Consider the following 27,867-nt stretch of genomic DNA (forward strand, 5'->3'; position numbering starts at 1 on the left):
ACAACCTTATCCCCTTCAATATACTCTCCATTACAGCTAACACAAGTGTCCCACCAGTGCTTCCACTGTTCGAAACATTTTTATAGTCATCTTTAGGAATGGCTGACAGACCCTCCCTCATTTTTTTCTTGACTTCTTCAATATTGTCAAATTGGTGACCTTTCATGGCCCTTTTCATGCACGGAAGTAAGAAGAAGTTGTAGGGAGCCAGGTCACATGGGTGAGGCGCGTGAGGCTGTGGGACCATGACATTTTAAGCCAAAAACTGTCTAACAGAGATGGCTGTGTGTTCAGGTGCATTGTCATGGTGGAAGAACCAGTCTCCTGTCTGCCACAAATTGGGTCTTTTCTGATGAACAAGATAACCCACAAATCACTGACAGTTGATCAGTTGTCAATTTGGGCAGTTGATTGATGTCCAGAACGAGGTTTGTTATCAATTATGTCACCATTTTTAAATCGAGCAAACCACTCGTACACTTGATTTCTCCCCATAGCATCGTCTTGGTAAGCTGTTTTCAACATTAAACCAGTTTCAGCAGCATTCTTACCAAGTAGAAAACAAAATCTCACGGCTGCATGTTGCACACTTGAACTTGCCATGATAAAAAAATGACACAAAAACAAAACAGGGTTAGCAAAAACAGTCACTGCAGATGAACAGAACAAGCCAGGTGGACAACACAGGCGGCACTGAACTGGCAACGAGTTGCGCTATACACTCCTAGCAGCAGAAATGCGTACTATTCAATCTCTGTCCATGGCGATGTACAGTTTTCTTCTTTTCTTTTTTTTTTAAGCCCCTTGTATGTAATAAAGTCAATCTGGATTTCTAAATGGTTCCAACAGTGAGAAGGCTGTTCACACATACAGCAAGAATGTACTTAATCAGTTCGATAAAAAGTTACGAGATCCTCATGTACTCTGTAATCAGTTGAAGGCATTTTATTGTGCAAATCATAACTTCCTTTTAAGTAAATCAGAATGTTATGGTGTACCAAGAAATGCTGTAAAATGGTTCAAATCATGTCTTTCCAACAGAAAACAAAAAAGTGTCAATAAGAAAGAGTCCCATACTACACAACAGTCACAATGCAACTAAGAACTAATCACCTTTGGCGTCCCACAAAGTTCCATCTTAGGACCCTCACTTTTTATCGTGTTCATTTGTTGTATGTCTGTTTCTTCAACAACACAGGTTCTACTGAACACCAATTAAATTTAAATAAATTACAGAAAATAACAGATCCTTATTTTTCATGAACCAAATGAAGACTTTTAAAGGCGGATACCTCTTGGCAGGTAAAATACTCTGGAGATTTACTGTTACTTAGGCTGAGAAGCAATCTAATTCAAACCTTGCTCTCAGTGAACACACACACACACACACACACACACACACACACACACACACACATCACTGCACTCACACTATGCACACTATCCTAGAGATCAGGGAACACACACGTCCATGTGAAAGCCAAGCCAAGAATAACAGAGTTTAAATCAATGGCCAGAAATTATGTCATCATAAATAAGTCCACAAGCGAGCAAGTAGTACATGTCAGCGAGCTGAGGCAAGTGAGGCCAAGATAGTCTGCACCGTAAGTAAGTGTAAGTGTAATTATATCAATCGATCCAATGTATGTTCAGTGGAATTACAAGAATGTTACTGAGATTTCGTCATTAACATAACTATTTATTTTGTTGCAATAAGCAGCACGTAAAGTATTATTTTAGAAAGAGTGGGTAACGAAATTAAAATGGACAATTCTTTCTCATTAAACTTTAAGAAGATAGAGGATATGCAGTTCTTGAAAAATACAATACAACTGGATTGATAAAACAATCTACTCATCAAGTGGTGTCACAAGAAAACACATATAAAGTTTAAAGACATGTGCATGCTTTCAGAGCTAGTGGTCCTTCTTCTGGCAGAAAGGTTGAAGGGAAAGGAAGAAGGCTGAAATAAAAGGACTAGTGGGGTTTAGGAAATGGAGAGAGTTTAACATCACCATGAACTGTGGGTCAGGGGAGACTCACTGGACTGGATGAAAAAGAAAGACTGTTTTCAAATCTCATCCGGTAGGGTCCCCAACAATCAATCTTTCCATTTTGTCGCATCTGGTGAAGTCTCTCCTGAGCCAGGGTTAGGGCGACTTTCTCAAACTCTGCCTATTTCCTAAACCTCAACAGTCCTTTTCCTTCATCCCCCTTCCTTCCCCTTCAACCCTTCTGGTAGGAGGAGGAGTCACTGGCTCTGAAAGCTTGCACATTTCTTTAACCTTTCTATGTTTTTTCTACTGCCACAACTTGGTAAATGGATTTTTTTATCTATCCAATTAAATTATATCTTCAAAAATTGATCATTTTCATTGATACATCAATATATGCAGTTCAGAACTTATAAGAGGTTTCCTTCCAGTATTAGTGATGGGAACAACCAAAAGAAAACAATTGATTCATTCGATTGTTGGAAAACAATCGACTCATTCGGTTGTAGTTATCCACTGAACTATTCATTCATACTTTTGAATGAAACTAGTCTGTGGGAGGAACCAAATTAAAATGACTGTTCAGCTGGTCAGACTACTTAATCATTACTTTGAATGAAACTAATATGTGGGAGCAACTGAATGAAAACAATCATGTCATTTGGTTGTAGTTTTACCTGTCAGTTGTATTATTATTCATTTCTTTCCCCCCGAATGAAAGCAGCCAGTGCAATTAATCAAATGAAAAGATTCTACACCATTGTTGCTTTGCGTAGTGACTGAATTATTCATTCTTTCTTTTCATAAAAACAATCAATAGTTTTTCTGTCTATTAAACCATTTACTCATCCTTTTAATTGAAATTGCCCTTTAGTGTTTCACATGACTGAGCTATCCATTCATTCTTCTGAGTGAAAGCAGCCTGCAATACTTTAATTATCTTAACTACAGCAGTGCTACATTATACTGATAGAGGGTGCTCGGAAGTGATAACATATCTCAGGGGTATGACAAAATTAACATAACCAGTGTACACGTTCATTTAATTATGAACTAAATGGAGTAATTTTTCTATTCATCACTTAAAACTGATTCATATACTGTTGTGGATTAAACTGTTCAGGTGCCATTAATGTGTAACTAATTAACCTGATGTATCACTGGGGTAGGCCTGCCATCACGTAAGTTGCCGACCTCAAACAAAAACTTCGAAAACCATGGACATGTGGGTCAAATTGGATTATTCTCCCAGACACTAACAATCTGTATATGATAAGCTGGAAAATGGCCATGATGTTCAGCAGGGTGCAGGTACATGAGAGAGGGAACGTTTCCTCGCTTGCATTTCAGTGCTAACAACAACAGCGCAGCGTGCCTCCTACCAATCAGCAAATATAATTTATACATGAGAGTAACAAGGATTTGTGAAAGTGCATTACAGAGATGTTCATATTCAGACATAGAACTAATTTGCACTAAAGAAAATGAATTTAAATGAAATCAGTTTTATACAGCTTAATGAGTAGAAGATAAATGACATTTTAACACATTCAGTTGTCTGACGGGCAGAGTGGCGTATCAGTATGTGCGATCACCCATTGTCAGTGGCTTTTGATTGTCTCAATAAAGAACTATCGAAAATACAGGGTGTTCCAAAATTGCCTTTACAACTCTGATCACATATATTTCAGAAATGGGGATAGGTATAAAAGTGCAGTTTATGGCATAATGTTCAAACACGCCTACGGTTCTAGTAGCCGCTTAACAGAGTTCAGAGTGTTAAGGTGACAATTTTTTCTAGATCCAAACTCAAAACACATTAAAAAATTTTGATGTTGTAAAAAGAGTCTGAATTAATTGTAATAAATACAAACTATAACTTTTAATTTGTTACAAATTTTTATTTAAACCTTCTAAGATGAAGGAGTGCGAGCAGGCATACAGAATTTGTCAGTGCTGTAAATTTTCTTCGGCATGCCCGTATTCTTTAATTAGGATAACATTCAACTCAAGTTTAATAACAATTCATTCTAGTCACTAACACTGTTTTTCTTGTTTCTACAAAAAACTGTGTTTTGTCACTGTTCCATACAGTACTCATTTGATGTAATACCCTTTCACTAACAGCATACCGATACAGGGGAAATGTACATACAATTCAGGATAAAGCATTTCATAATCATTAAATCCAGGAAAACAGGTGTCCCAAATTACTTTTGAAAAAATTTGGAACAGGGCTAGAAAAATCGTGGCTGTCATGAAAAAAGGGGGGACAGAGGGTCACAATCAATGTGTGTGATGTCTGTAGCACAGAGATTAGCTAAGCAACATTCCAGTTCCATTTTCGGCCTAGGATGTCCTCAGTGAAGTGTGCTACTGCTGCTCTGGTGCAAGTACCGACCGAAGGAAAAAATGTAATGGGATCCTGCAGGACCTACGTGTCAGATCTGCTCTGTACGAACCCTTCTACACAATGTGCCAATTACTGGAGGGTAGTCAGTCAATAACGAACATGGGACAAAAAAAAAAAAAAAAAAAAAAAAAAAAAACTGCTTTAAGTGCCTGTGAACTTTATGCTGCAAACTGGATCCCTTGACATATACCCATTTCTAAAACGAATGCATGGTCAAAGTTGTAAAGGCAATTTTGGAACACACTGATGCACACAGGAGAGTGACTAAAAGTGCTTGCCACTGCATGGCTTTGGCACGAATAGTGCCCTCCGCCACACACCGCTTGGTGGCTAGCAAAGTATATATGTAGATGTAGATGAACGGGCATTCCCCTAGCAGACACATCATGTACTCTATGCACGCCTTCAAAAATCAACTTATGATTCATTCAGAAATCAACTTAGGATATGTTCAAAAATCAACAGGAATGCCTTTCAAAATCATATGAATAATTGACAAACCAACGTGCACTGGATGCTAAAGCCTTTGACACATTTTGTGCTGTGTCCTTCTCCACCAGACATCACGGCGCCTAGAGTATCAGCAACCAAGCTGACAGCCTGCAGCCACGGGTTGCTCGCTTCGCAGGCACACCGAAGCACTACACAACCGACAGGCAATATTGATGAATGGCAACAACAACAATAACAACAACAACACAGCAAAGATACCAGCGGCCACCAGGGGCCACTACCGGCCCACATAAACATAAGGAAGAGGTCACTGCATCCCGGAACTATTTTCACACGTCAAACCACACGATGGAAAATAGTTCCGAGGTACTCATCCGCCGAAGCGCTATAAAGGCCGGAGCTCGGCCTTTCATCGGCAGTTCATCAACCACCAGCAGACGTGGATAGCTGCCGCCTTGGCAGCATGGCTTGGATCCTCTTGCTGATCTCTGGATTAGGCTTGGTATATCAGAGAAGTCTCTGGCAGAGACTAGTAGGAAATTATTTCAGTTGTTTTCTATATTATTCTTGTATGTAGTTGTGATTCAAAGACGGATCACTGTTTTGTGTTGGTGCTATACTTGGAGACTTTGTTTTGGTTAATTGAACTGTCCAATAAATTGTTTTCGGACTTCGATCGTTAGTTCTTTCTGCTTACGCAGACATAACATTTTGCTGTTGGCAAACACTTGTATGAGCACTGTGTCTTGTTGTTGTATATGGTGCATTTCCTTTGCAACTTAAGTTTTATTTTCGTTTAGTTGCTACTGTATTATTCTGCAGTAGTGAGATACAGTAATATCATTTGTTAGAGTGTTGGTTCTTACCAGCCAAAATTACAAAAATTTAACTGAAAACTAAAACAATGAAAAATTCCCAGAATTCTAAAAAATTCCTATGTTTTTCCCAGTTTTCTACTGGATGGAAAAATCCCCAGTTTTTTCACGGATCTCCTGGATCGTATACACCCTGTACATATGTACGTCCTCATAGCAAATATTGGGGAGAGACAAATTAGTAAACTGACGTATTTTACATATTTTCATTCAATAATGTCACATGTAATAATGTTATGGGGTAAATCATCTTTAAGAAAGAATGTCTTATTTGCACAAAAATATGCTATAAGAATACTGTAATATGGTCACAGACATCTGTTTAAAGAGGTGGGCATCCTGCCCACTGCTTCGCTGAATATTTATTCCCCCATTAAATCTGTTGTAAATAATTCAATACAGTTCAAAAGGGACTATGATGTACATAATCACAATACCATAAGGAAAATTGACATTCATTATTCCATGTTATGATTGTCTTTAGCACAAAAAGAAGTGCACAATGCTGCAACAAAAATGTCTGATCACTTGCCCAGTGTTATAGGAAGTTTCTCCTTGACAACTCCATCTAACCCACAGAAGAATTTCTAGTTATTTTAATGTATAAAAGGTGATGGATAGAAATTAATGAAATGAAATAAACTAAAAATAACTTACAAAATTTTGGCATGTAGCCATTTTTACAAATTAATTTGCTATGTGACTGTAAAATGCCACGTTACACATCATTGCATAAACTGTGGATACGCATGTCGGTTTCTTGTGCACATTATTCAAACATGACAATGTGTGATAATTCATAAAATAAAAATAGCAAAGACCTATGTTTATATATACCTGAGAGAGTGAGGCTGTAAGATCCTCTTGCAACTGGCGAAGAGAACATAAACGTTCACGAATGTGTGTGTCAACAGCTGTCATGGCTGCTGCCTCTTGTACATCTAGTGCATCTCGCAGCTGTTGAAAGTAAATAGCAACGCGGGCACGGGCAATCTCAGCTGTGCCAACTTCTTCCTGACTTCCACCATCCAGTCGCTGAATCACATGCTCTGTGATTTAAAGGAGATGGACTGGATTAAAAAAGTATAGTAAAAAGAAAACTCTGCAAAATAGTTGTTAAGGGCAAAATAGATCAAACCCCATAAATACAGAATCAAAATACTTTTTAAAATGAGTGTACTTTTTTAGTTTTATGAACTCACTTATTACGAGGGTTGGAACTTAAATAGTGGCAACTATTCATTCACAACTGATACAAAAGAGTTACATGTTTGCAACTGTTACTGTCCTTCAAATTAGTCACCAGCATCGTGTAGAACCTGTTGCCAGTGATGTGGAAGGCAAAGTATAAAGTTAGCAGAGCCTATTCTGTTGATGGTGCGAATGGTGCAGTCTACTGCCTATTGAATCTCTGGAACAGTTCTGAAGAGAATGCCACTAAGTGGTTCCTTCATCTTCAGAACCAAATCAAAGTCACAAAGACTTAAGCCTGGAGAGAATGGTGGATGGTACAGTACTTCCCAGTCCCATTGACCAAACAGAGCAGCAGCAGCTTGTGCTGTATGCGCCCGCACATTTTCGTGCAAAATGATAGGTGGGTTGTGCAGAAAGTGTCGCCACTTCTTTTGCAAAGCATTATGGGTTGCCACAAAAGTCGAAAGTGGCGAAAGTTATGGTGATTCTCGTGTACGGTGTTATCCTAATGCGTTACGTTCCTCCACAGCAGACCGTCAATGCACAGTATTACTGTTCGTTTTTGGAGCATCACCTGCGACCAGCTTTGCGGAAGAAGCCGCGACACTTTCTGTGCAACCCACCCATCAGTTTGCACGACAACACAGGGCCGCATACGGCGCAAGCTGTGGCTGCTCTGTTTGGTCAATGGGACTGGGAAGTACTGTACCATCCAATATACTCCCCGGATTCAAGTCCTTGTAACTTTGATTTGATTCCGAAGATGAAGGAACCACTTTGTGGCATTCGCTTCAGAACTGTTCCAGAGATTCAACAGGCAGTAGACCGCTCCATTCACACCATCAACAGAACAGGCTCTGCTAATGGTATACTATGCATTCCACATCGCTGGCAATTGGTACTACACAACGCTGGTGGCTACTTTGAAGGACAGTAACAGGTGCAAACATGTAACACTTTTGTATTGGTTGTGAATAAATAGTTGCCACTAATTAAGTTCCAACCCTCATATTAATGGCTTTGAAAGTTTAGTTCATTTATGTATTTACTTAAGCCCTGTAGCAGTACATGAATCAAAGCTACTCAGATATGGAATGAATCACTATGTGATTCACAAAGTACTGATTTAAATGTAAAAAGAAAATACTGATTTAAATGTAAAAAGAAAGACCAGTAAATAAAAATGCCCTACATCATATTACATCTACCAGCACTATTTTCTTGTCCTTCCTGTCATGTCAATATAAGAGATCAGGTGAAAATAATTAAGAGACAGTTGGATTGCGCTGAAGTATCATTACATGCTGTACATTATCATATTTCCTTTCATACAAAGTGTGATACATTTAATATAGTAATCACGTACTGTCGTATTGCTAGTTTCCAATCTTGTCTTCATTTCCTCCCTGATTATGAACATGAAAGTCTTGAAAGCTCGGATAGCTTTTTTCCCTACTTTTGAGTGATTCCCTTTACAGTACTTGAAATTTAGTCTCCGGAAGATAAGAAATATGGCCAGCCATACTGTGCCCACAAAAGGTGGCTCCCTCTTAGCTTTGGGTCTTAGCAAATTTGCCTTTCCTTCTGAACCTTATTACTCTTGCTTCAGTGAGGGAAGAAACTAACAGTTACAAAAACTAGGAAGAGTCTTTTCCTACTTTTAATGTGTCGATTGGCAGTACTGAATTTTCTTCTGCTGAAGTACTAACCAGGCATTCTGTCTCCTTGTAATTTTACAATTTTCTCAAGTGAATATTGCTTTTGATCAATAAACCACCTTTAGGGGACTGTTCTTGTTTTGTCCAGATTGTGTCTGTAACTCTCTATCATCTTTTTCCATCACTGGTTAGTGATCATTTTTCTATGCTCAGTGATGTCTCTCCTGTATCACCTCTTGCCTCTCTCAACTTAGAGTACAGGCGAGCTGCCTCTCCTTGCCAACCCTATCACTATTTCACTATTTCCTCTCTGCAGAAGGAGCTAGGAAAAGTGCCCCCCCCCCCCCCCCCCCCCCGTCAGACACATTTCCTCTGGTGCTTTGACAGATACTTGCTTTTTTGGTTTGGTGTTGTTCCAATGAAATCAGCCCAAAAAAATACTGTTTATCATGTATTTCATGTGACCCTCAGCACCAATGGAAAATATCAGTTTGTTTCCCATTTCAAATAATGGTCTGAAACTGAATTAGTCTAGTGTGATGTCTGATTTACTACCAAGTATTAAAAGGGACAGCAAAATGCAAAGAACTCAAGAAGTGACTGGGTAGTGCAGCTGGGTTTGTGGTGGTAGGCAGACAGCGAGGCAAGGGCCAGCAACTGAGACAGGGGTCATAAAGTATTATAAAGGAAGGAAGATTAGGGTATCTGATCAATCACCCAGCACGGTAATAAAAGAAACCTGAAGAAAAGTTAATGACAGTTAAACAGGACCTACAATCAGAGAGGAATACATATATACTGCATGTTTACAATCTCTGAAATAATATAAAACAAGAATGCCAACAGGAAACAAAGTCTCCTATGGAAAATGGTGGTACATACCTAACTTACGAACTGTTTCACTGACATCCTCCATGAATTTTCTCATATGCTGAACTGTGGTGATGACAGATGACCGTACCTTTTCTGCTTCTGTTTCCACTAATGCATGCTGCAAATTGAGTAAAATATATGCAATTAAAGGTGGTTCACAAAATGTCACATTTATATAAAAGGAAAGAATCTGAATAACAAGAGAGCTAGTTGCATGCAGGATTGTAGCAGTTAAAAGATACCTATAGCAAAGACTTCATCTTCTAGAACTAAAAAGGGAAGGCGACAATTAGACAGTGTGCAAACATTTGAAAATGAGAATAAAAGTGATAGTGATGTGAAACTTCCTGGCAGATTAAAACTGTGCGCCGGACCGAGACTCGAACTCGGGACCTTTGCCTTTCACGGGCAAATGCTCTAAAGACTGAGCTACCCAAGCACGACTCACGCCCCGTCCTCACAGCTTTAATTCTGCCAGTACCTCGTCTCCTACCTTCCAAACTTCACAGAAGCTCTACTGTGAACCTTGCAGAACTACCACTCCTGGAAGAAAGCTCAGTCGGTAGAGCACTTGCCTGCGAAAGGCAAAGGTCCTGAGTTCGAGTCTCGGTCCGGCACACAGTTTTAATCTGCCTTGAAGTTTCATATCAGCCCACACTCTGCTGTAGAGTGAAAATTTCATTCTAGAAACATCCCCCGGGCTGTGGCTAAGCCATGTCTCCGCAATATCCTTTCTTCCAGGAGTGCTAGTTCTGCAAGGTTCGCAGGAGAGCTTCTGTGAAGTTTGGAAGGTAGGAGATGAAGTACTGGAGGAATGAAAGCTGTGAGGGTGGGGCATGAGTCGTGCTTGGGTAGCTCAGTCGGTAGAACACTTGCCCACGAAAGGCAAAGGTCCCGAGTTCGAGTCTCGGTCCGGCACACAGTTTTAATCTGCCTTGAAGTTTCATATCAGCGCGCACTCCGCTGTAGAGTGAAAATTTCGTTCTAGAAACATCCCCCAGGCTGTGGCTAAGCCATGTCTCCGCAATATCCTTTCTTCCAGGAGTGCTAGTTCTGCAAGGTTCGCAGGAGAGCTTCCGTGAAGTTTGGAAGGTAGGAGATGAGGTACTGGTTGAATTAAAGCTGTGAGGATGGGGTGTGAGTCTTGCTTGGGTAGCTCAGTCGGCGGAGCACTTGCCCACGAAAGGCAAAGGTCCCGAGTTCGAGTCTCAGTCTGGCACACAGTTTTAATCTGCCAGGAAGTTTCATATCAGCGCGCACTCCGCTGTAGAGTAAAAATTTCATTCTAATGATAGTGATGTGTTTAGTAGTATTGAAACATGTTGTAAACATATAGATAAAATATGAAGATATGAATAAAAGGGAAAAGGAAGATGATAGATGATAAAAAGAAAAGTAGACAAAGTACACAAATTTAAGTACATACGAAGGAAGGAAGAGAGATCACAAAAAACAGAGCTTGAGCTCAGAGTGGGGAAGGAAACTGACCATGTCCTTTTCAAAGGTACTGTCTCAGCATTTAGGGGGGAAAAAAACCATGTAAATCTGGACAGCATACACAGAACTGAGATTCAGCACAAGTCATGACCCAAGCAGATGCTGGAAAGTAAATCCCTATCTCAAGCTCTATGTTGCTGTTACTAGAATTAAAGTGTTTAGAGCACATATATGATGAACCAGATTTATCAGTATCTGCTTTGTGTTACTGATCTTGCTGTGGATCACAGCTTGTATATTATTTAACACACACTAAATATTATCTCTTAGGTTTTCTCAGCATGGCTGATTAATGGTGTGTTTCAGGTGTTCAGTCAATTTGTTAATACCATTTCTAGATTCAATATTGTGATGACCAACCCAATCATCTTCTTCAGGTGTTGTGATATGCTATACATACTCAGTGCCTGTATTCCAACCAGACTGGATTGTTGGCATTGCATTGCTATACATAACCAAGTTCAGCTCCCAGTGCTAACAATTTCCTTTGATGCTCGTTTGTTCGGAGCCTGCACTGTTACTCCACGAAACACATGTTCTCTCTTCACTTTTCAAATTTGCTGGAGGAAATGGCCAGTGACATCTTAATAAACTGAGTGCTGAATTCCAAGCTTTGTTTACATGTATACCTGGCAAAGAGAGCACACAGATGGCTACAGCTGTACACCTACAATCAGCTGGTAGAACATCAAGATGGCTACGGGCATTCACTTATGCCCAGCACGTAGGATGGCTTGACAGCTAAGGGCATACATCTACGCCTGGGCACAGGAGCAGGTAAATATTCTCACCAGCAAGAAAACTTGCTGCTGAACAACATTGCTGCCAATGCTGTCGTTAGCTGCTCTTCTTTGTGATACTGGAAAGCACCTCAGCTTTCACCTGTATTAATTGTATAAATACAGTAAGTGATAACGTATGTTATGAATAACAAAATCGTACTTGGACGTGCACTCAACTGTAACACTATCTGTGAGACTAATAGAAAAATAAGTTCTATGGTTAACTGCTAAGCGTACTCACCGAAGGGCTAAGGAGTCCACTGAAATAAAGATGTTAGAAGAAATAAAAAAAACTCTGGATGTCAAATTAAACACCTTTCAGCTGTCTACTTTCCAACCTTATTTTGCTTGGCAACCAGTATAAGCATTTTACTACATCATCTTCATGCCCCTGACCGACGTGTAGGAAGATTCCACCTCAGTTGTGATCAATGCAGGGGCTAGCAATACCGGTATTAGAAGATTTTTTATTACAGCAATCACTTCAACCCTCATCTGCGGACTGTTAGATTGGTTGATCACAACCGAGGTAGAATTTTCCTACACGTCTGTTGGGGGCCTAAAGATGGCATAGTAAAATGCTGAAACTGGTTGCCAAATAAAATAAGGTGGAAACTAGATGGCTGAAAAGTGTTTAATTTGACATCCTGTATCAAACAGCTGAGTCCTGCAACCATCTCTAAAAAGATGGAAATATAGCGACTAATAAACTCTGGCTGAGGGTTCAATTAAACCCTTTCACAGCTGTGAGGTCTGAGTGTCTTGCCTGTCCAGGTGGTTGACAGAGGCGAATGTATTGTGAGCCTGACTGGTGGATGGCTGACTCAGCCTGATGACTGCTGCAGGCTATGGCCACTGGCTAATCGCATGTTCCAGCATGCCTTGAACCACTCTTCAATAACACTCTTTATGAAATCAATATTACACTGTAGAATCACAGTGGTTGCAGTTTGTGATAATCATGAAAGAGAGCTTCACAATTTCTGTTATAAGTTTATCCTGCGTTGATAAAAGTTACTTACGTAAAATTATATCTACGTTTCTATTTGTGATTGAAACATTCTGTAACTTGAGATTTATGCTGTCAATATATGTTCCTATAACCCATTAAAATTTCATTAATGTGAGACAAACACGTTTCAGGATATATAGTTTTAAAGTGAGCAGTTTATGGTAAGACACAAAATGCACATAACTCTCACTGTAATCGTACTGTAAATAAAAAATTATTACTGAAGTTTAAAACCAAAGTGTCTTATATAGCCACACACAGAATTAAGCAAGAAAAACATTTGTGTAACTCATGTTGTGAAAAGCCAATTGGTTTGTTTCTAATTAATGTCTATATTTGGTTCCACATAATAAAAAAACCCAACAGTGAGCATCTACCTGCTTTCTGCTCACTGTTTTCTCTTTCATTTCATCAGACTCAGTACTGTTTGGTTTCCCATCTTCATTTATGGCGCAGGCTTTGGACTGCTACTGGCTGAGTTAAAACCCATGATTTTTTTCTTTTTATTCATTGTATTTTCCTTTCCCTTAAAAAGACACAGCTACTGAAACAACCTAATATTTCCTTAGTGTGTGCAATGAGCTACATCACAACTATTTTTGTCTTATATATGTCATTTTTCAACATGAATGAGCAGGATACACTAGACATCATCTCTGGTGCTCTCCTTTCTCCATTGCTTCAAGGAACCATAAGTAATCTCCTTCTTTATTTTGCAATGAAACTGGTGTTTCTTCTTTTGGTGTCAACGAGATCCCAGTTTTACAAGTTTGTCCATGAAATTTATCGAGCATCAGGTAGATTAATTCCAAGTGGAATTTCCCCACTGGCATCTTCTGCTGCTTGTGTATTTCAAAAATTCTTTTTGTATTCAGTACACACAAATCAGACAAATGAAAGAATAATTTCTTGTACTACTTGACTGTCTTTCGAATGCACTGTACAGAATTCAACATAATGTCTGTCTTATTGACAGCACCCGTTGAATTATTGTAGCTAACTACGCAAGTGGATTCAGTTCATTTTGGCCTGTTTTATTTTCCCTTTTTTTCTACTGTCAACTAAATCTGGACGATTTATAGTGCAAAGCATTCAGACTTCATTATTCTCTATCTATTTTAGTGCCAACAGTGTTCCATATGACTTGAATCGTGTTTCCCCATTTTTCAGTTTGTTGGGCAATTGTGGTAAATGTTTCCTGTTTATGGGAACTACTCCCTTGGCATTCTTACATTTCTCATGGAGACATAGGAACAAATCAGAGCTCGAATACAAACTGTATGAATAAATGGTATGATCTTTATTGAGATATGACAATAACAAACTCACCACAACATTGCCCGATTTTCCCCAATCAGCATTTTCAGATTCTCTGTCTGTGGCTGTACCATTGTAGACAATGTTATCTAGAATATAATTGCTTTGTGCTTTATAAAGCACAAATTTTTTAACGGCAAAATGGGTATGTTTCTTCAGTATATGTTGTCTAACCCTCGCAATACCTGGAGGGGGGAGGGCGTTTTACTTTATGCTCACCTTCTGAAAATATTGGAATCTAGTCATGTACTTTATATTTTAAATTAAAAAAAAAATCATTATCTTCACCAATTTCATATGCCAGATTCCATGATTATTTTGAATTTTTCAATTAAATGTAATATAAAACCAGTTTCAGCAATTTACTATGTCATCTTTAGGCCCCAAGCAGATGTGTAGGAAAATTCTAACTCGGTTATGATCAACCAATCTAACAGTCCACAGATGAGGGTTGAAGTGATTGCTATAATAAAAATCTACTAATACCAGTATTGCTGGCCCCTGCATTGATCACAACCGAGGTGGAATCTTCCTACAAGTCAATCTGGGGCATGAATATGATGTATTAAAATGTTGAAATTGGTTGCCAAACAAAATAAGGTTGGCAACTAGACAGCTGAAAGGTGTTTAATGTGACATCCAGAGTTTTTTAGGTCTTCTAACATCTTTATTTCAGTGGGCTCCTTCGTGCTTCGGTGAGTGCGCCTATCAGTTAACCATAGGACTTAGTTTTTTATTAGTCTCACAGATAGTGTTATAGTTGAGTGCACGCCCAAATACGATTTTTGTATTCATAACATTGGCTCCTTTTTCTGACAGAAGAGTTGAATGAGAAGGGAGGGGGATGAAAGAGACTTTTACAAACAGGTTTCATTAAGTCTCATAATAGTGTGGAAATGGAGAAGAAGTAGGCATTTTAGAGACACTGTGAAATGGTACATCATAAAGACTATGAGGAAGTATTACAAGAATTTTCAGATGAAGAATTATCAGAATTGTTGGATTCATGTGAATTTGAGTTGGAAGAGGAAGTAATTGTAGACAAAAAACACAGTAGTGACTCTGAACAATCAACAGAGGGAACAGATGTCCACATGGCTGGAAAGGAGTGACAACAAACAGATTATTACCATTCTTACATAGGAAAAGAAGAAAAACCTCTTTGGATGTATGGACCACTTCCTCCTTCTTCTAAAATCAAATTCAAGAATATCCTAAAAGTTTTTCCAGGTACAAAAGAAGTGCTAAAATTACAGAAAAAGAAACTGACGTGTTTCACCTATTTCTTATTGATGAGATGATTGACAACATTGTGGAAAATACAAACCGATCCATTCAAAATAGTAAAAGAACTGAGGTTCAGTACTTCAGAGAACAATACTGCAGATTCCACAAAACCAGAGATAAAGGCTATTTTTGTGCACTATATATCTAATACATATAAAAAAGGAGGACACACAAGTTGCTGAGAACTGTTAGATTCAGATAGCACATGAATGATTATTTAGTGAGCTCTCTTCAACTATACGCCTTTCACTTTCTGCTTCGAACACTTATGTTTGATGACTTGAGCAACCAGAATGAGAGAAAAAAAAAAGCGATAAACTAGCACCTACTCGAGAGTCAGGTAAAGAATTTGTTGACAACTGTCTTGATCACTCAGTGCAACCCTAATAAGCCTGCAAAATATGGGATCAAGATTTATGCCTTGTGTGATGCCAAAACATTGTATACCCTAAACTTTGAAATTTATTGTAACAAGCAGGTGCCAGGGCCCTAAGTGAAGTCTAACGAGCTTGATGACATTGTACAGTGATACTAACTGAGAAAACAATCAGAAATCTTACAACTGATAATTACAAAAGTAACTGCCATCTGGCTGAAAATACCCTCAGCAAAGGACTGACTTTCTCGGGTATCATGAATAAAATAAAAACAAATAAAATTAAATAATAAGAAGGAAATTCCTCCAGAATTCTCTGCAAGTAAAACCAGAGAAATTCAATCATGGCTCTTTGGATTTCAAGACGATTTTTGTATGGCAGCAACTGTTCCCAAAAAGAACAAAACTGTGTTTTTTTTATCAACAATGCACAGTACAAATGTAATATGTCAAGAGACTAAGAAATCGAGAGTGAATCTGGACTGAAATTTACCAAAGGAGAGACACTAGAACATTTGTGCTCATCAAACAGCACTTCCATAATTATGTGAAAATGGCCTCTTGCAATTTTCTACAGACACCTAGATATTACTGGGATAAATTCAAACATTATTTTCAAATTCAATGACATTGGTACTAAAGAAGAAGACGAATCTTTTTTTAACATCTTGTTCTTGGCTTGATGGAAGGACATTTGAATCAATGAGTGTTACTTCAAACACTTCCCTAAGATATTTATGCTTTCTTGACCAAGTATAGGCACAAAAAAGAGCAGACCAAGGTACTCACAAAGTATGGAATTTGTTACATATGTGGCAGGCATAAAAACAACAGAATAAAAAGAGTATGTGTAAAATGCAAGAAATATTACAAGAAAGAAACATAGTGTCACAGCCACAAAATTTGTGCAATGTGAAAATGAGCTGCAGATGGAAGTTGACTAATTTATTCACAATCATAAACAGGAGTGGGAGTTTATGAGCGCTCCATTTCCTAATTTGTTCTCTTGCACTTTTTTCCATGTGAATCAGTGCAGTAAAGTGATATAATTACAAAAACCCATGAAGGAAACAAATAATATTGGCACCTTATAATGACAATGATAGTTAATAGTGAAGGCAAGGAATAAATAAAAGATTATTTGTATAGAACCGTGTAATGTCATGTTGCGTTTTCTTGATTATAATGCAGCTAGAAATTACATAAAAAAAATTTTTCCTAAGGATAAAAATGTAATACTAATTGTGGTGTAAAAGCTACAAAGAGCACACTCATGGAAATCTTAAGGGTTAATTATGGTGTCCCACAAAATTTCATTTCCTGATTATATCTGAGGCAGTGCTTAGCAACAGCTGGTTTGCTTAGTAGTTGTAGTCAAGTGTGTTATTAATGTTCTTTGCATCTTTCCTTAATTATCTGATTAGTCTGAACCACATAAGACAGACCACATTCACATGGAGTGACAGGTTTACACTGACTAGAATCCGAGAGTATTATTGGAACTAGTCGTGAATAAATGAAGTCATTCTGTAGGTTCTTCTCAGTCATGTCCTCTATGGTTTTTTTCCCCCAAGAAAATAAAAGGCAATGTTATACATTTATTTCACAGAATGGTTTCAGTGTCTAATGTGACTGTGACTGATACCAGCTGAGAACGCCTCTTCACCTCACAGGACTCATTATTAAGCGTTTCCTATAACTGACACTCAGTTACTGTGACAATATGCATCCCAATCAAGTAAAAATAATATTCCATATACTAATTTTTATTTATAACATCTTAGTGCGCAACAATGCAAAGGAAGTTCAGATGTAACAAAATAACAGTGCAGATGTATATTTTCTGAAATCCAAGCACTCAATATCAGATTTTTTTGATAACTGAGACTGGGTGTAATGCACAAATTACAAGTAACACACCCTTGACTAAATCAGGGCGAAGTGCACTCGTGGATTTTTTTTAAAAAGGAAAGCTGTTCTGCTAATCGTGTGAAAAGGGGTTTTGTTTCGTTACCAGTTTGTAATGTTATATGGGCAGTTTGGATCGCATATTCCTTAGCGATTAAGCTGTGTGAATAAAAGAATTCAATTACCAGTGTCGGAACTAAATGTCACAGACAGAAATATTTTCGAATAACGGGGAGGTAATTCTATGGTCACGATGTTTTGCGCAAGATTTCTGCTTCGGACTCTCTGCTTAACGGGAGCCGACTATATTTCGCCAGTTAACAACATACAATTCCGTCACTATTATTAACGAAAATATTATCGCAGTTCTGGGCAGGGCAGAATTAAACATCTATAAATCATTCTCCCAGAAAGTAACATTATATTAGTTATTCATTCACTGCCACTAAATTTTCGGCTAATGAAACAATGGTTCACCACCAACATAGCTACTCTCTTATCGGTACAAGTTCAGACTTTTGGGCTAACAAAAACTTGTCTCACCGTCTGTAGTTCGTGAAGCAAAATTCCGAAATCATCCGACTTGACAAGACGCTTCTAATTGGTATTTTCACTGCAAAAGTAATAATTCACGCACGGAACGATCAATGTTGCAGTTACTGCAAATTTGAAACCCATTCCTGAAATACGACGAAACCGTGATTCCGTTTTACTCTTATTTCATCTACACTTCATCCTTCTCCTCAGTTCTCTGTATGCAACATGCTGTCAGACCGAACTTTTGAACTGGTATGTAGAAAAAGTATCGTTTAAAGTCTTCCTCTTTATTCTTGCCACATTTAGCGATTAGTCTGCCTTCGTCGTGTACTACCAATACTATACTTCCATTTCATACATTTTCCACATTGTGGTGTCTCTGGGAGCTTTAAGATTATCTGTTTGATTCTCAATACGAAACAAATGTCCTGTCACAGCAATCAAGCAATTCCCACGACGGAAAGCAGCACGCGCAAACTGATTGCGAGGTTCAACCAACTTGCCATCTGAAACGCTTATTTGTTTGGAGTGTTCTTATAAGAATTAATCTTTGCTGGTATATACCCTACTATTGAAGAATGTTTAGAACTATTTAAACACACGCAGCTGGCCATTGCAACGAGAAGATTGGAATGGGTCTTTTCTTCAATGGAAACTACATATTGCAGAGACAGACGAAAGGAGTTATACGTGCTTCCGCTAGATGGCAGCACCATTGAACTCCGCGGAATTTCACATTTCTCAATTATTTGTGTATAATGTTTTGCAAATATAGTAGTACTATTTTGACTCTTTATGCTAAGGAAGTATGCGGATTTGATTACAATTACATTTATGGGAAATCTCAACGAATTTTAATTATTGTGACATCGGTTCTCTGTACTACATGTTTACTCGGACATTATATATGCCTACTCTTTGGGTGTACCAATCGTGCCTTAAACTAATGAGTAAGGAAAATATAGAGCCTTGGTGACGCTTGGCTCCGCTAGCCAAACTAGCACCAAAAATTTTTGACGAGGTACAGGTCGTCCCCTTGAGCAGCCTGTCTACTTTTACAGATTGCTCGGGTGACAGCGATCTACCTCAACAAATTTAATAAACAATAGCCTCAGAATTCGGATCTACTATTATCTAGTAGGGGTAATCTAGAACATTGTACCTCCAGTTTGCAATGCTTTCTCTTCATTCTATGTAGGTGACTAGTAAGTACCAATTATAAACTGGCACTGATGGTATGTCAGGTGCTTAATATGTGTAGTATCTTAACAAGGTTCTCATATTTATTGGTAAGAAATTGTGTTTCATTTTCGTCACCAACAACAAAAGTAATATGAGTTGCTTTCATCTCTCTTTCCTGAATGTAACGCTTTTCCTTATGCTGTATCTCAGGAGAAAATCTACATCTACTGTAAGTGCAAATTAAGTTGACACTCGGGGCAGTGGCTGATGGGAAATGCCCTTACAGTCACTCCTCAACCAGTCACCACACTGAGTGACAACTTATTTTGTGCATATAGTAATCTGTGCTCCTACTTTTGTCTGACCTTAGTACTGACTTAAACAGCCAGTTACAGGGGGACTCGCCGTTTAACATGGATTCCAAATCGCAGTGCAACTAGGCATTTTTTAAGTCAGCAAACATCGCCAAAGGTGAAAGAGTGGTAGGTTATGCTAATAAAAACAACACAATTATCACTGCAACAGTAGACTAGTTTGTGAGAAAATTCAAAGCGTTTAAATTCTGTTGGATATTCAGGTCTGAAAAGTACGACAAACACTTTATGACAATGCTGTTTTCTTTTGTTACTTTAATTATCACAGCATATTAAATGATAATGAGTACCATACAATTCAGGCAAAGCGTGCCTCTACTTAAAACTAAATGTTATCTACAATATACATCTGGAAATTTTTATGGAATCCAAGAACGCTACACAAGAAGTAGATTTCAGTAAGGAGTTCCAAAAAGTAACAACTTTCCATGAACCAGTAGCTTGCTGTGGCATGCAAAATTAATACTCTCTCTAAAGTGAAATGATGATTTGAAGATGTCACACTCACCTTGTGGTCTTTATGGCGTCCATAATCTATGCAAATAAAGCACATAAGTGGGCCTGGGATGGCCTGACACCCAGGCTCAAGGCATGCAAACTCAGCAATATGCGATGGATGGGACGGACATTTTGGATGCTCAGGTGGTTTCTCAGAAAGTGGCACACGCTTGTGTCTTGCCAAAGTGCGGGTTGCATGTGTTTGCTCTGCACATTCTTCACAGAGGTGTGTGGTGCAAATTGTGCAGTACAGCACAGCAACATGTTGTTCATTCTCATCACAACTAACTGATAACTGCAAAGCAAGAAGCAAGACTTTATTTGAAAGACACAGCTCATAAACACCGAAAAATACATATAAATGATCAGTCATGTAATAGTTTTACGTCAGAAATACATTCCACGTATAAGTAGGTCTTATTAATGTTGAGTTTTAAGATAAGACTGTGAAATATAGTACAACAAGTATGTTAGCTTAATGTTCTGAATGAACACTACAGCACCACCAGCTCTGTTGCATGTAGACAAGTGTAAATGAGTAACACACTGAAAAAAAGTTCATTGTGTGTATAGCTGTAAAGGAAAACAAAATTAACGAACCTGCCAAATTCTTATTATAATGCAAACAGTGAATACATGTAAGGATAGCTCAAATGTCTTTACTTCATATACAGTGTGGGCACTTTTACCACTCATCTCGATGATCTGATGTCTAAGGGATCAGGTTACATCTCACAGTCCCAATACTAAACTACTCAATTCCTTGAATAACATTCTTTAAAGAGTGTTAATGTGTCAAAACCAACACACAATCTTCTCAAGCTTTTATCACATCTGGAACACACTAAAATGACATCAGGCAACTAGAATATGTATGCTATTCCTTTCTTAATACATTTTCAATATCACATATTTGATTTAGTCGGGGTAATATTCTAAGACACATCATGCTACAGTTTTGTAAACAGCTATCATTACATGAAAATCTTACTTCATACCACTTGGTGCTATTACTCTCACACAAGTGGTTTCCGCATACACTGACGAGAATGGAAAGTGGTACACTATCAACACCTCGACAGAATACTACCACACTGATACTTAAGCATTTTCATTCTTGTGGGAGATGTTGAACAAAATTTCATCTTTATGTGAGCTTATTTCCAGTAAAAAAAGCCATTCCTAGGGATGAAGAATGGTGTGAGTACATGATGGCTACTGGGCTACTGGGTGTGCCTAAGGTCATTGGAACTTTCCAAGTGGAGATCATAACACAGCATGCCCTGAGGATGGGCACACACAGCTTTTTGCCACCTTTCAGACTTTCAGAATGGTCCAATCTTTGGCAATGGGAGCATCTAACAGGTAACACAGTCAGTTGGCTGTATAGCAAATGACAGCATAACAAATGCTGATGAGATGGACTCAGTACAATAGTATGGTAAAAAGCCTACCACAGTTCAGTTTCTATGTTGTTTCGACAACTGAAGATGTAAAGCTTTATGTGTCACTGTGAGGTGCTTGACTCCAAATCTCCACTGAATGGTTGAGTTGGACCTCCATTTACTGGCAGCAGAAATTCCTGTTGCATTTGAGGCAAACTGCCCTCCATGAGGGATGACACTTGTCCACAGCCCTTGTCCATTAGAATATTTTTACAAACACTGCTCTTATGCCATATTATATGTCTACAAGTAGTACACTATACCTTCTGACATAATGAACAGTCCATGTTGATATGCCAACAAATCTGCCAACTTCATTCATGCTGAAGTCTTGGTCATATTCAAACATGTTGAAACATGTTACTTTGCCAATTCCCTATAAATGATTACAACATACACTGATAAGCTAAAACATTATGACAATTCCCACCATGAAATTGGATGCCGCCTGGTGCTGCTGCAGACAAATGGGGGATCAGCCTAGCAAAGATAGGGGGCTGCAAATGGGGAAATCCACTGAGATACATGACTTTGACAAAGGGTAGGTTATTATTATGCAAAGACTGTGAATGAGCACCTTGAAAATGGTGAAGCTGGTCGACTGTTCACTTGCTATCGTCATGAGCATCTGTGGAAAGAGGTAGAAGGACAATGAAACAACCACTAGGTGCTAAATGGTTGGATGTCCATGACTCTGCACAGAATTTGGGGCTCGGAGGCTTGTTTGCTCTGTAAGGTAGGAGAGATGGTGATCTGTTGCATCTTTAATAAAAGAGCACAATGCTGCTGCAAGCACAATTGTTTCAGAGCAGATCGTTCATTGTACTTTGTTGAATATGGAGCTCCACAGCAGAACACCCCTACATGTTCACATGTCAACCCAATGACATCATCAATTGCGATTGCAGTGAGCATGTGACCACTGGGATTCAACCATTGATCAATGGAAATGTGTCAGCTCTTTGGGTGAACCACATTTTTACTACACTATGTTCGTGGTCATCTCCATGAACGCAGTAATGGAGGTGAATGGTGGCTCGAAATGTACAGTTCCTCATGGACGTATGGTGGTGGGTGAAGTAAAAAGCTATGGGAGACATTTTCCTGTATTTGCACGGGACCTGTGGTAGTAACTGACTGTGTGTGTGTGTTTTGGTGCTTGTGAGTGCTCAACAACAAAGTTATCAGGGTAGTAATTGATGACATACTGACAGCTGTGAAAGTCTGCATTCCTTCATGCTTGATGTCTTCTGCCAAGAAGATGTCATCTTTCAGTAGTATAACTGTCTGTGTCTCAGAGCCAGAGCATACTACAGTGGTTTGAGGAGTATTATAGTGAACTCTTGTTGATGTCTTAGGAACTAAATTTGCCTGATGTAAACACTATGGAACCCATCTGGGTCACTATTAGGAACCATCACCACACACGCTAATCAGTGGTCCGTTATTTATACGAATTACATAATGACTTGTGCACAGATATCTAATGCTACATACCTCTGCCAACCTACCAATAAACTGTCGGAACCCTGATAAGCCATTAGGCTGGTGGCCATAATGTTTTGGCTTTCAGTGTACACACAACCATCACGATACCAGTTTTCATCATCTACAGTGGTCCAAAGCCATTGGCATACCCTTTAAAGGGGGGATTACTATTTTGTCTTGTGAGCCTAGGAAAGCGCTGATTCAATTAGATATGAAGAATAGGAACAATGAAGCTGCTAGTTGTTAACAGAACAGAAATCAATGGATGCCCTTTTATAGCTGTTGATGGCAAGGAAATTTGGTTTCTTGTATTGATAGCTCTCACAAAATATTCAACCACTGTCTGAGGTGTCTCATGTGTTGTTCCAAAGCATATCCGTTTTGATATGGACATTATGGATGACGTGGTGCCTATGTGATAAGGACCACCCTACAAACTGCTGTGCTTGTAAGGATCTGGGTGATTGATTTATTGAATTTGAGAACTCCTAACAGTACTTTCTTAAGCTCTCATTAACTGCATATCAGTGGGCTACTACATACTTGCAGCCCAGCTCAATATGTGACAAGGGTCCTCCGGATGGCATATCCCAGAACAGTAAACACTCTGCTCACTTATTCATGATTACCAAGAGTCATTCTTCATCCAGTAAGGGACATCCTGATTACCAAGTGTCACTCTTCAGTCAACAAGAAACAAACTGACTGTTAAAATCTAGAGAGGAATATGGAACATATCTTAGCATCTTTGAGAATGTGGCCAGTGATACTGTTCACCATGTTTTGACTCCTTATTTCTTTTGTTCAGACAACCCCACTAACTTATAATGTAAGCTGACAGCTTAACAGAATCTCCTTGGCAAACTTATCTTACAAGAACTGTTATGTTTGGTGAAGAGATCCAGACAGGAAAGTATTCATTACAGTGCAGATAAAAGCAAATGTAGTAGAGAAAACTGGACAGTCAACATTAGTGCAGAAATGTTAAAGCACAAACCTTCCATATTTAGGGGCACTCTGTAAACTTAAAACTCCTAGGCAAGCTTGAAATAGATCTGCTAAGTCAATTTTGTACACTTATGTCCACAAGCAGGACAAAACGATGGAGAGTTGGTTAACGAGGTTCTTGAATACCTACTGACCTCACGTGATAAGTAAATAAGAGTATACCCTACACTGAAAACATGACACAGTAGTTGAGACTGCTGATATATAATAGTACAATGGCACTCAATGTGGAGATATTTGGTTCAAATCTTGGTGGTGGCACAAAATTTTATCACCAACAAAAACATACATATATATATATATATATATATATATATATAGGCCCCCTACAAAACCTTTCACCTGACTCCATCAACCTCCTGACCCCACCGACACCCCGCACCCCTACCTTCTACCTTCTTCCTAAAATTCACAAACCCAATCATCCCGGCCGCCCCATTGTAGCTGGTTACCAAGCCCCCACAGAGCGTATCTCTGCCTACGTGGATCAACACCTTCAACCCATTACATGCAGTCTCCCATCCTTCATCAAAGACACCAACCACTTTCTCGAACGCCTGGAATCCTTACCCAGTCCGTTACCCCCAGAAACCATCCTTGTCACCATTGATGCCACTTCCTTATACACAAATATCCCGCACGTCCAGGGCCTCGCTGCGATGGAGCACTTCCTTTCACGCCGATCACCTGCCACCCTACCTAAAACCTCTTTCCTCATTACCTTAGCCAGCTTCATCCTGACCCACAACTTCTTCACTTTTGAAAACCAGACATACCAACAATTAAAGGGAACAGCCATGGGTACCAGGATGGCCCCGTCGTACGCCAACCTATTCATGGGTCGCTTAGAGGAAGCCTTCTTGGTTACCCAGGCCTGCCAACCCAAAGTTTGGTACAGATTTATTGATGACATCTTCATGATCTGGACTCACAGTGAAGAAGAACTCCAGAATTTCCTCTCCAACCTCAACTCCTTTGGTTCCATCAGATTCACCTGGTCCTACTCCAAATCCCATGCCACTTTCCTTGATGTTGACCTTCACCTGTCCAATGGCCAGCTTCACACGTCCGTCCACATCAAACCCACCAACAAGCAACAGTACCTCCATTACGACAGCTGCCACCCATTCCACATCAAACGGTCCCTTCCCTACAGCCTAGGTCTTCGTGGCAAACGAATCTGCTCCAGTCCGGAATCCCTGAAGCATTACACCAACAACCTGACAACAGCTTTCGCATCCCGCAACTACCCTCCCGACCTGGTACAGAAGCAAATAACCAGAGCCACTTCCTCATCCTCTCAAACCCAGAACCTCCCACAGAAGAACCACAAAAGTGCCCCACTTGTGACAGGATACTTTCCGGGACTGGATCAGATTCTGAATGTGGCTCTCCAGCAGGGATACGACTTCCTCAAATCCTGCCCTGAAATGAGATCCATCCTCCATGAAATCCTCCCCACTCCACCAAGAGTGTCTTTCCGCCGTCCACCTAACCTTCGTAACCTCTTAGTTCATCCCTATGAAATCCCCAAACCACCTTCCCTACCCTCTGGCTCCTACCCTTGTAACCGCCCCCGGTGTAAAACCTGTCCCATGCACCCTCCCACCACCACCTACTCCAGTCCTGTAACCCGGAAGGTGTACACAATCAAAGGCAGAGCCACGTGTGAAAGCACCCACGTGATCTACCAACTGACCTGCCTACACTGTGATGCATTCTATGTGGGAATGACCAGCAACAAACTGTCCATTCGCATGAATGGGCACAGGCAGACAGTGTTTGTTGGTAATGAGGATCACCCTGTGGCTAAACATGCCTTGGTGCACGACCAGCACATCTTGGCGCAGTGTTACACCGTCCGGGTTATCTGGATACTTCCTACTAATACCAACCTATCCGAACTCCGGAGATGGGAACTTGCTCTTCAATATATCCTCTCTTCCCGTTATCCACCAGGCCTCAATCTCCGCTAATTTCAAGTTGCCGCCACTCATACCTCACCTGTCATTCAGCAACATCTTTGCCTCTGCACTTCTGCCTCGACTGACATCTCTGCCCAAACTCTTTGTCTTTAAATATGTCTGCTTGTGTCTGTATATGTGTGGATGGATATGTGTGTGTGTGCGAGTGTGTACCCGTCCTTTTTTCCCCCTAAGGTAAGTCTTTCCGCTCCCGGGACTGGAATGACTCCTTACCCTCTCCCTTAAAACCCACATCCTTTCGTCTTTCCCTCTCCTTCCCTCTTTCCTGATGAGGCAACAGTTTGTTGCGAAAGCTTGAATTTTGTGTGTATGTTTGTGTTCGTTTGTGTGTCTGTCGACCTGCCAGCACTTTCATTTGGTAAGTCACATCATCTTTGTTTTTATATATATATATATATATATATATATTAAACCCCCTCTGGTTTGCTCCACACTCTAGTGTTTTGCTTTGCCCTTGTCTTCTTTGACCTTCAGAGTTTCTTTCTCCCTTGTTTTGGTTTATACTTCATAAGTGACTTTAGTGTTTTGGTTTCTCTCTTTCTTATCACATGCTGGTTTCTTTTGTTTGTCACTGTTTCTTCTTTCAGATTAAATATGTATCATTCTTTCCTGGTATCTTCATTTCTCTTCATATCAAGTTGCTCACGTATTGCTGATTACCAAGTGTCATTTTTCATCCAGCAAGGCACAAACTGCCTGTTCAGATCTAGAGAAGACTATGGAATGTATATCAACAACTTTGAGAAGCTGGCCAGGGATATGGTTCACCATGTCTTGAATCTTTTTTACCTTAACTTGAGCAATCCCACTTGGCAGCCCTGAAAACTGCCAGCCTGACAGACTTGTCTTTGGCAGCTTTATTTTATGTGTGCAGTTCTATCTGGTAAAAGTATCCAGACAGAAAAGTATTAATTAAAATGCAGATAAAAATAAGTGCAGCAGAGCGAAATGTAAGCATCTTTACACTTTTTATCCTTTTAATATGATTTTTAGTTAAATGTCCATACAATAATGTTGGTGACTGCAAACTGGCATTATGTTCTATAATTTAAGTATTGTATATTAGGCCTACCCGATATTTTTGAAATGCCACTTAAGTGTACCACATATACAGTACTAGAATTTCTGTAGCTGTATACTCATTTTATCATCGTATGCTGCCTTGGCAGCCAGAGATGGTGGTCGTGTGTGTGTGTGCTTTTTTTTTCTCTCTGTTCTGATGAAGAGCTGCTTGACTGAAAGTTTTGTTTGACAGTTTTTCTGTGGTGTCAATCTGCGACTCAACATCTCCGCAATTTGTTTGTAATTATACAGAACATAAGTGGTTCACAATCTCTAAATACCATCACTTTAGTTTTTGACATGGAAGATATCTAAATTATACTCTTCTGTCCTTTTCACAAACTGGTACAGCCTATACTATCTGCAAAAGGCATTGTATTTAAAGTAGCATTATTTGTTTTGAAATGTAATTTCTGCCTTTAATGTTACTGTCAACATATGGATTACAGAGACTAGGTGATGGGACAGCATTCTTAGCATAGTATCTATCTTACTTCAGCCTGTGTCATTTCATTTAGCCTAAAATTTTAAAGTATGTTCTCTTATATGTGCTTTGTATTACTGTTACTTAATGCTGTGGAATATCCTTCTACAGTAAAACTTGAAAATATTTTCTCTGCTCACCTTATCAAGTAGATAGCTTTATTAT

The 27,867-nt window shown here is 39.3% G+C and overlaps 1 protein-coding gene and 1 non-coding gene across 3 annotated transcripts in view; one reads left to right on the forward strand and one right to left on the reverse strand.

Annotated features, from left to right (window-relative positions):
* LOC126183807 (E3 ubiquitin-protein ligase TRIM23-like) overlaps nt 1-27,867 on the reverse strand; it is a 63,334-nt gene that overhangs the window by 33,450 nt on the left and 2,017 nt on the right. For both annotated transcript variants that reach the window (XM_049926058.1, XM_049926067.1), the window contains exons 5-7: nt 20,241-20,525; nt 9,470-9,578; nt 6,573-6,784 (exon numbers count right to left, since the gene is read on the reverse strand). In XM_049926058.1, coding sequence (XP_049782015.1) covers nt 6,573-6,784; nt 9,470-9,578; nt 20,241-20,525 — 606 coding nt within the window. The remainder of the gene's footprint in view (nt 1-6,572; nt 6,785-9,469; nt 9,579-20,240; nt 20,526-27,867) is intronic.
* Nucleotides 19,110-19,264, forward strand: LOC126096738 (U12 minor spliceosomal RNA). Its single transcript, XR_007522063.1, has one exon. It is a non-coding gene; the product is annotated as a U12 minor spliceosomal RNA (small nuclear RNA).

Source organism: Schistocerca cancellata, chromosome 1 (assembly GCF_023864275.1).
Source record: "Schistocerca cancellata isolate TAMUIC-IGC-003103 chromosome 1, iqSchCanc2.1, whole genome shotgun sequence".
NCBI lineage: Eukaryota > Metazoa > Arthropoda > Insecta > Orthoptera > Acrididae > Schistocerca > Schistocerca cancellata.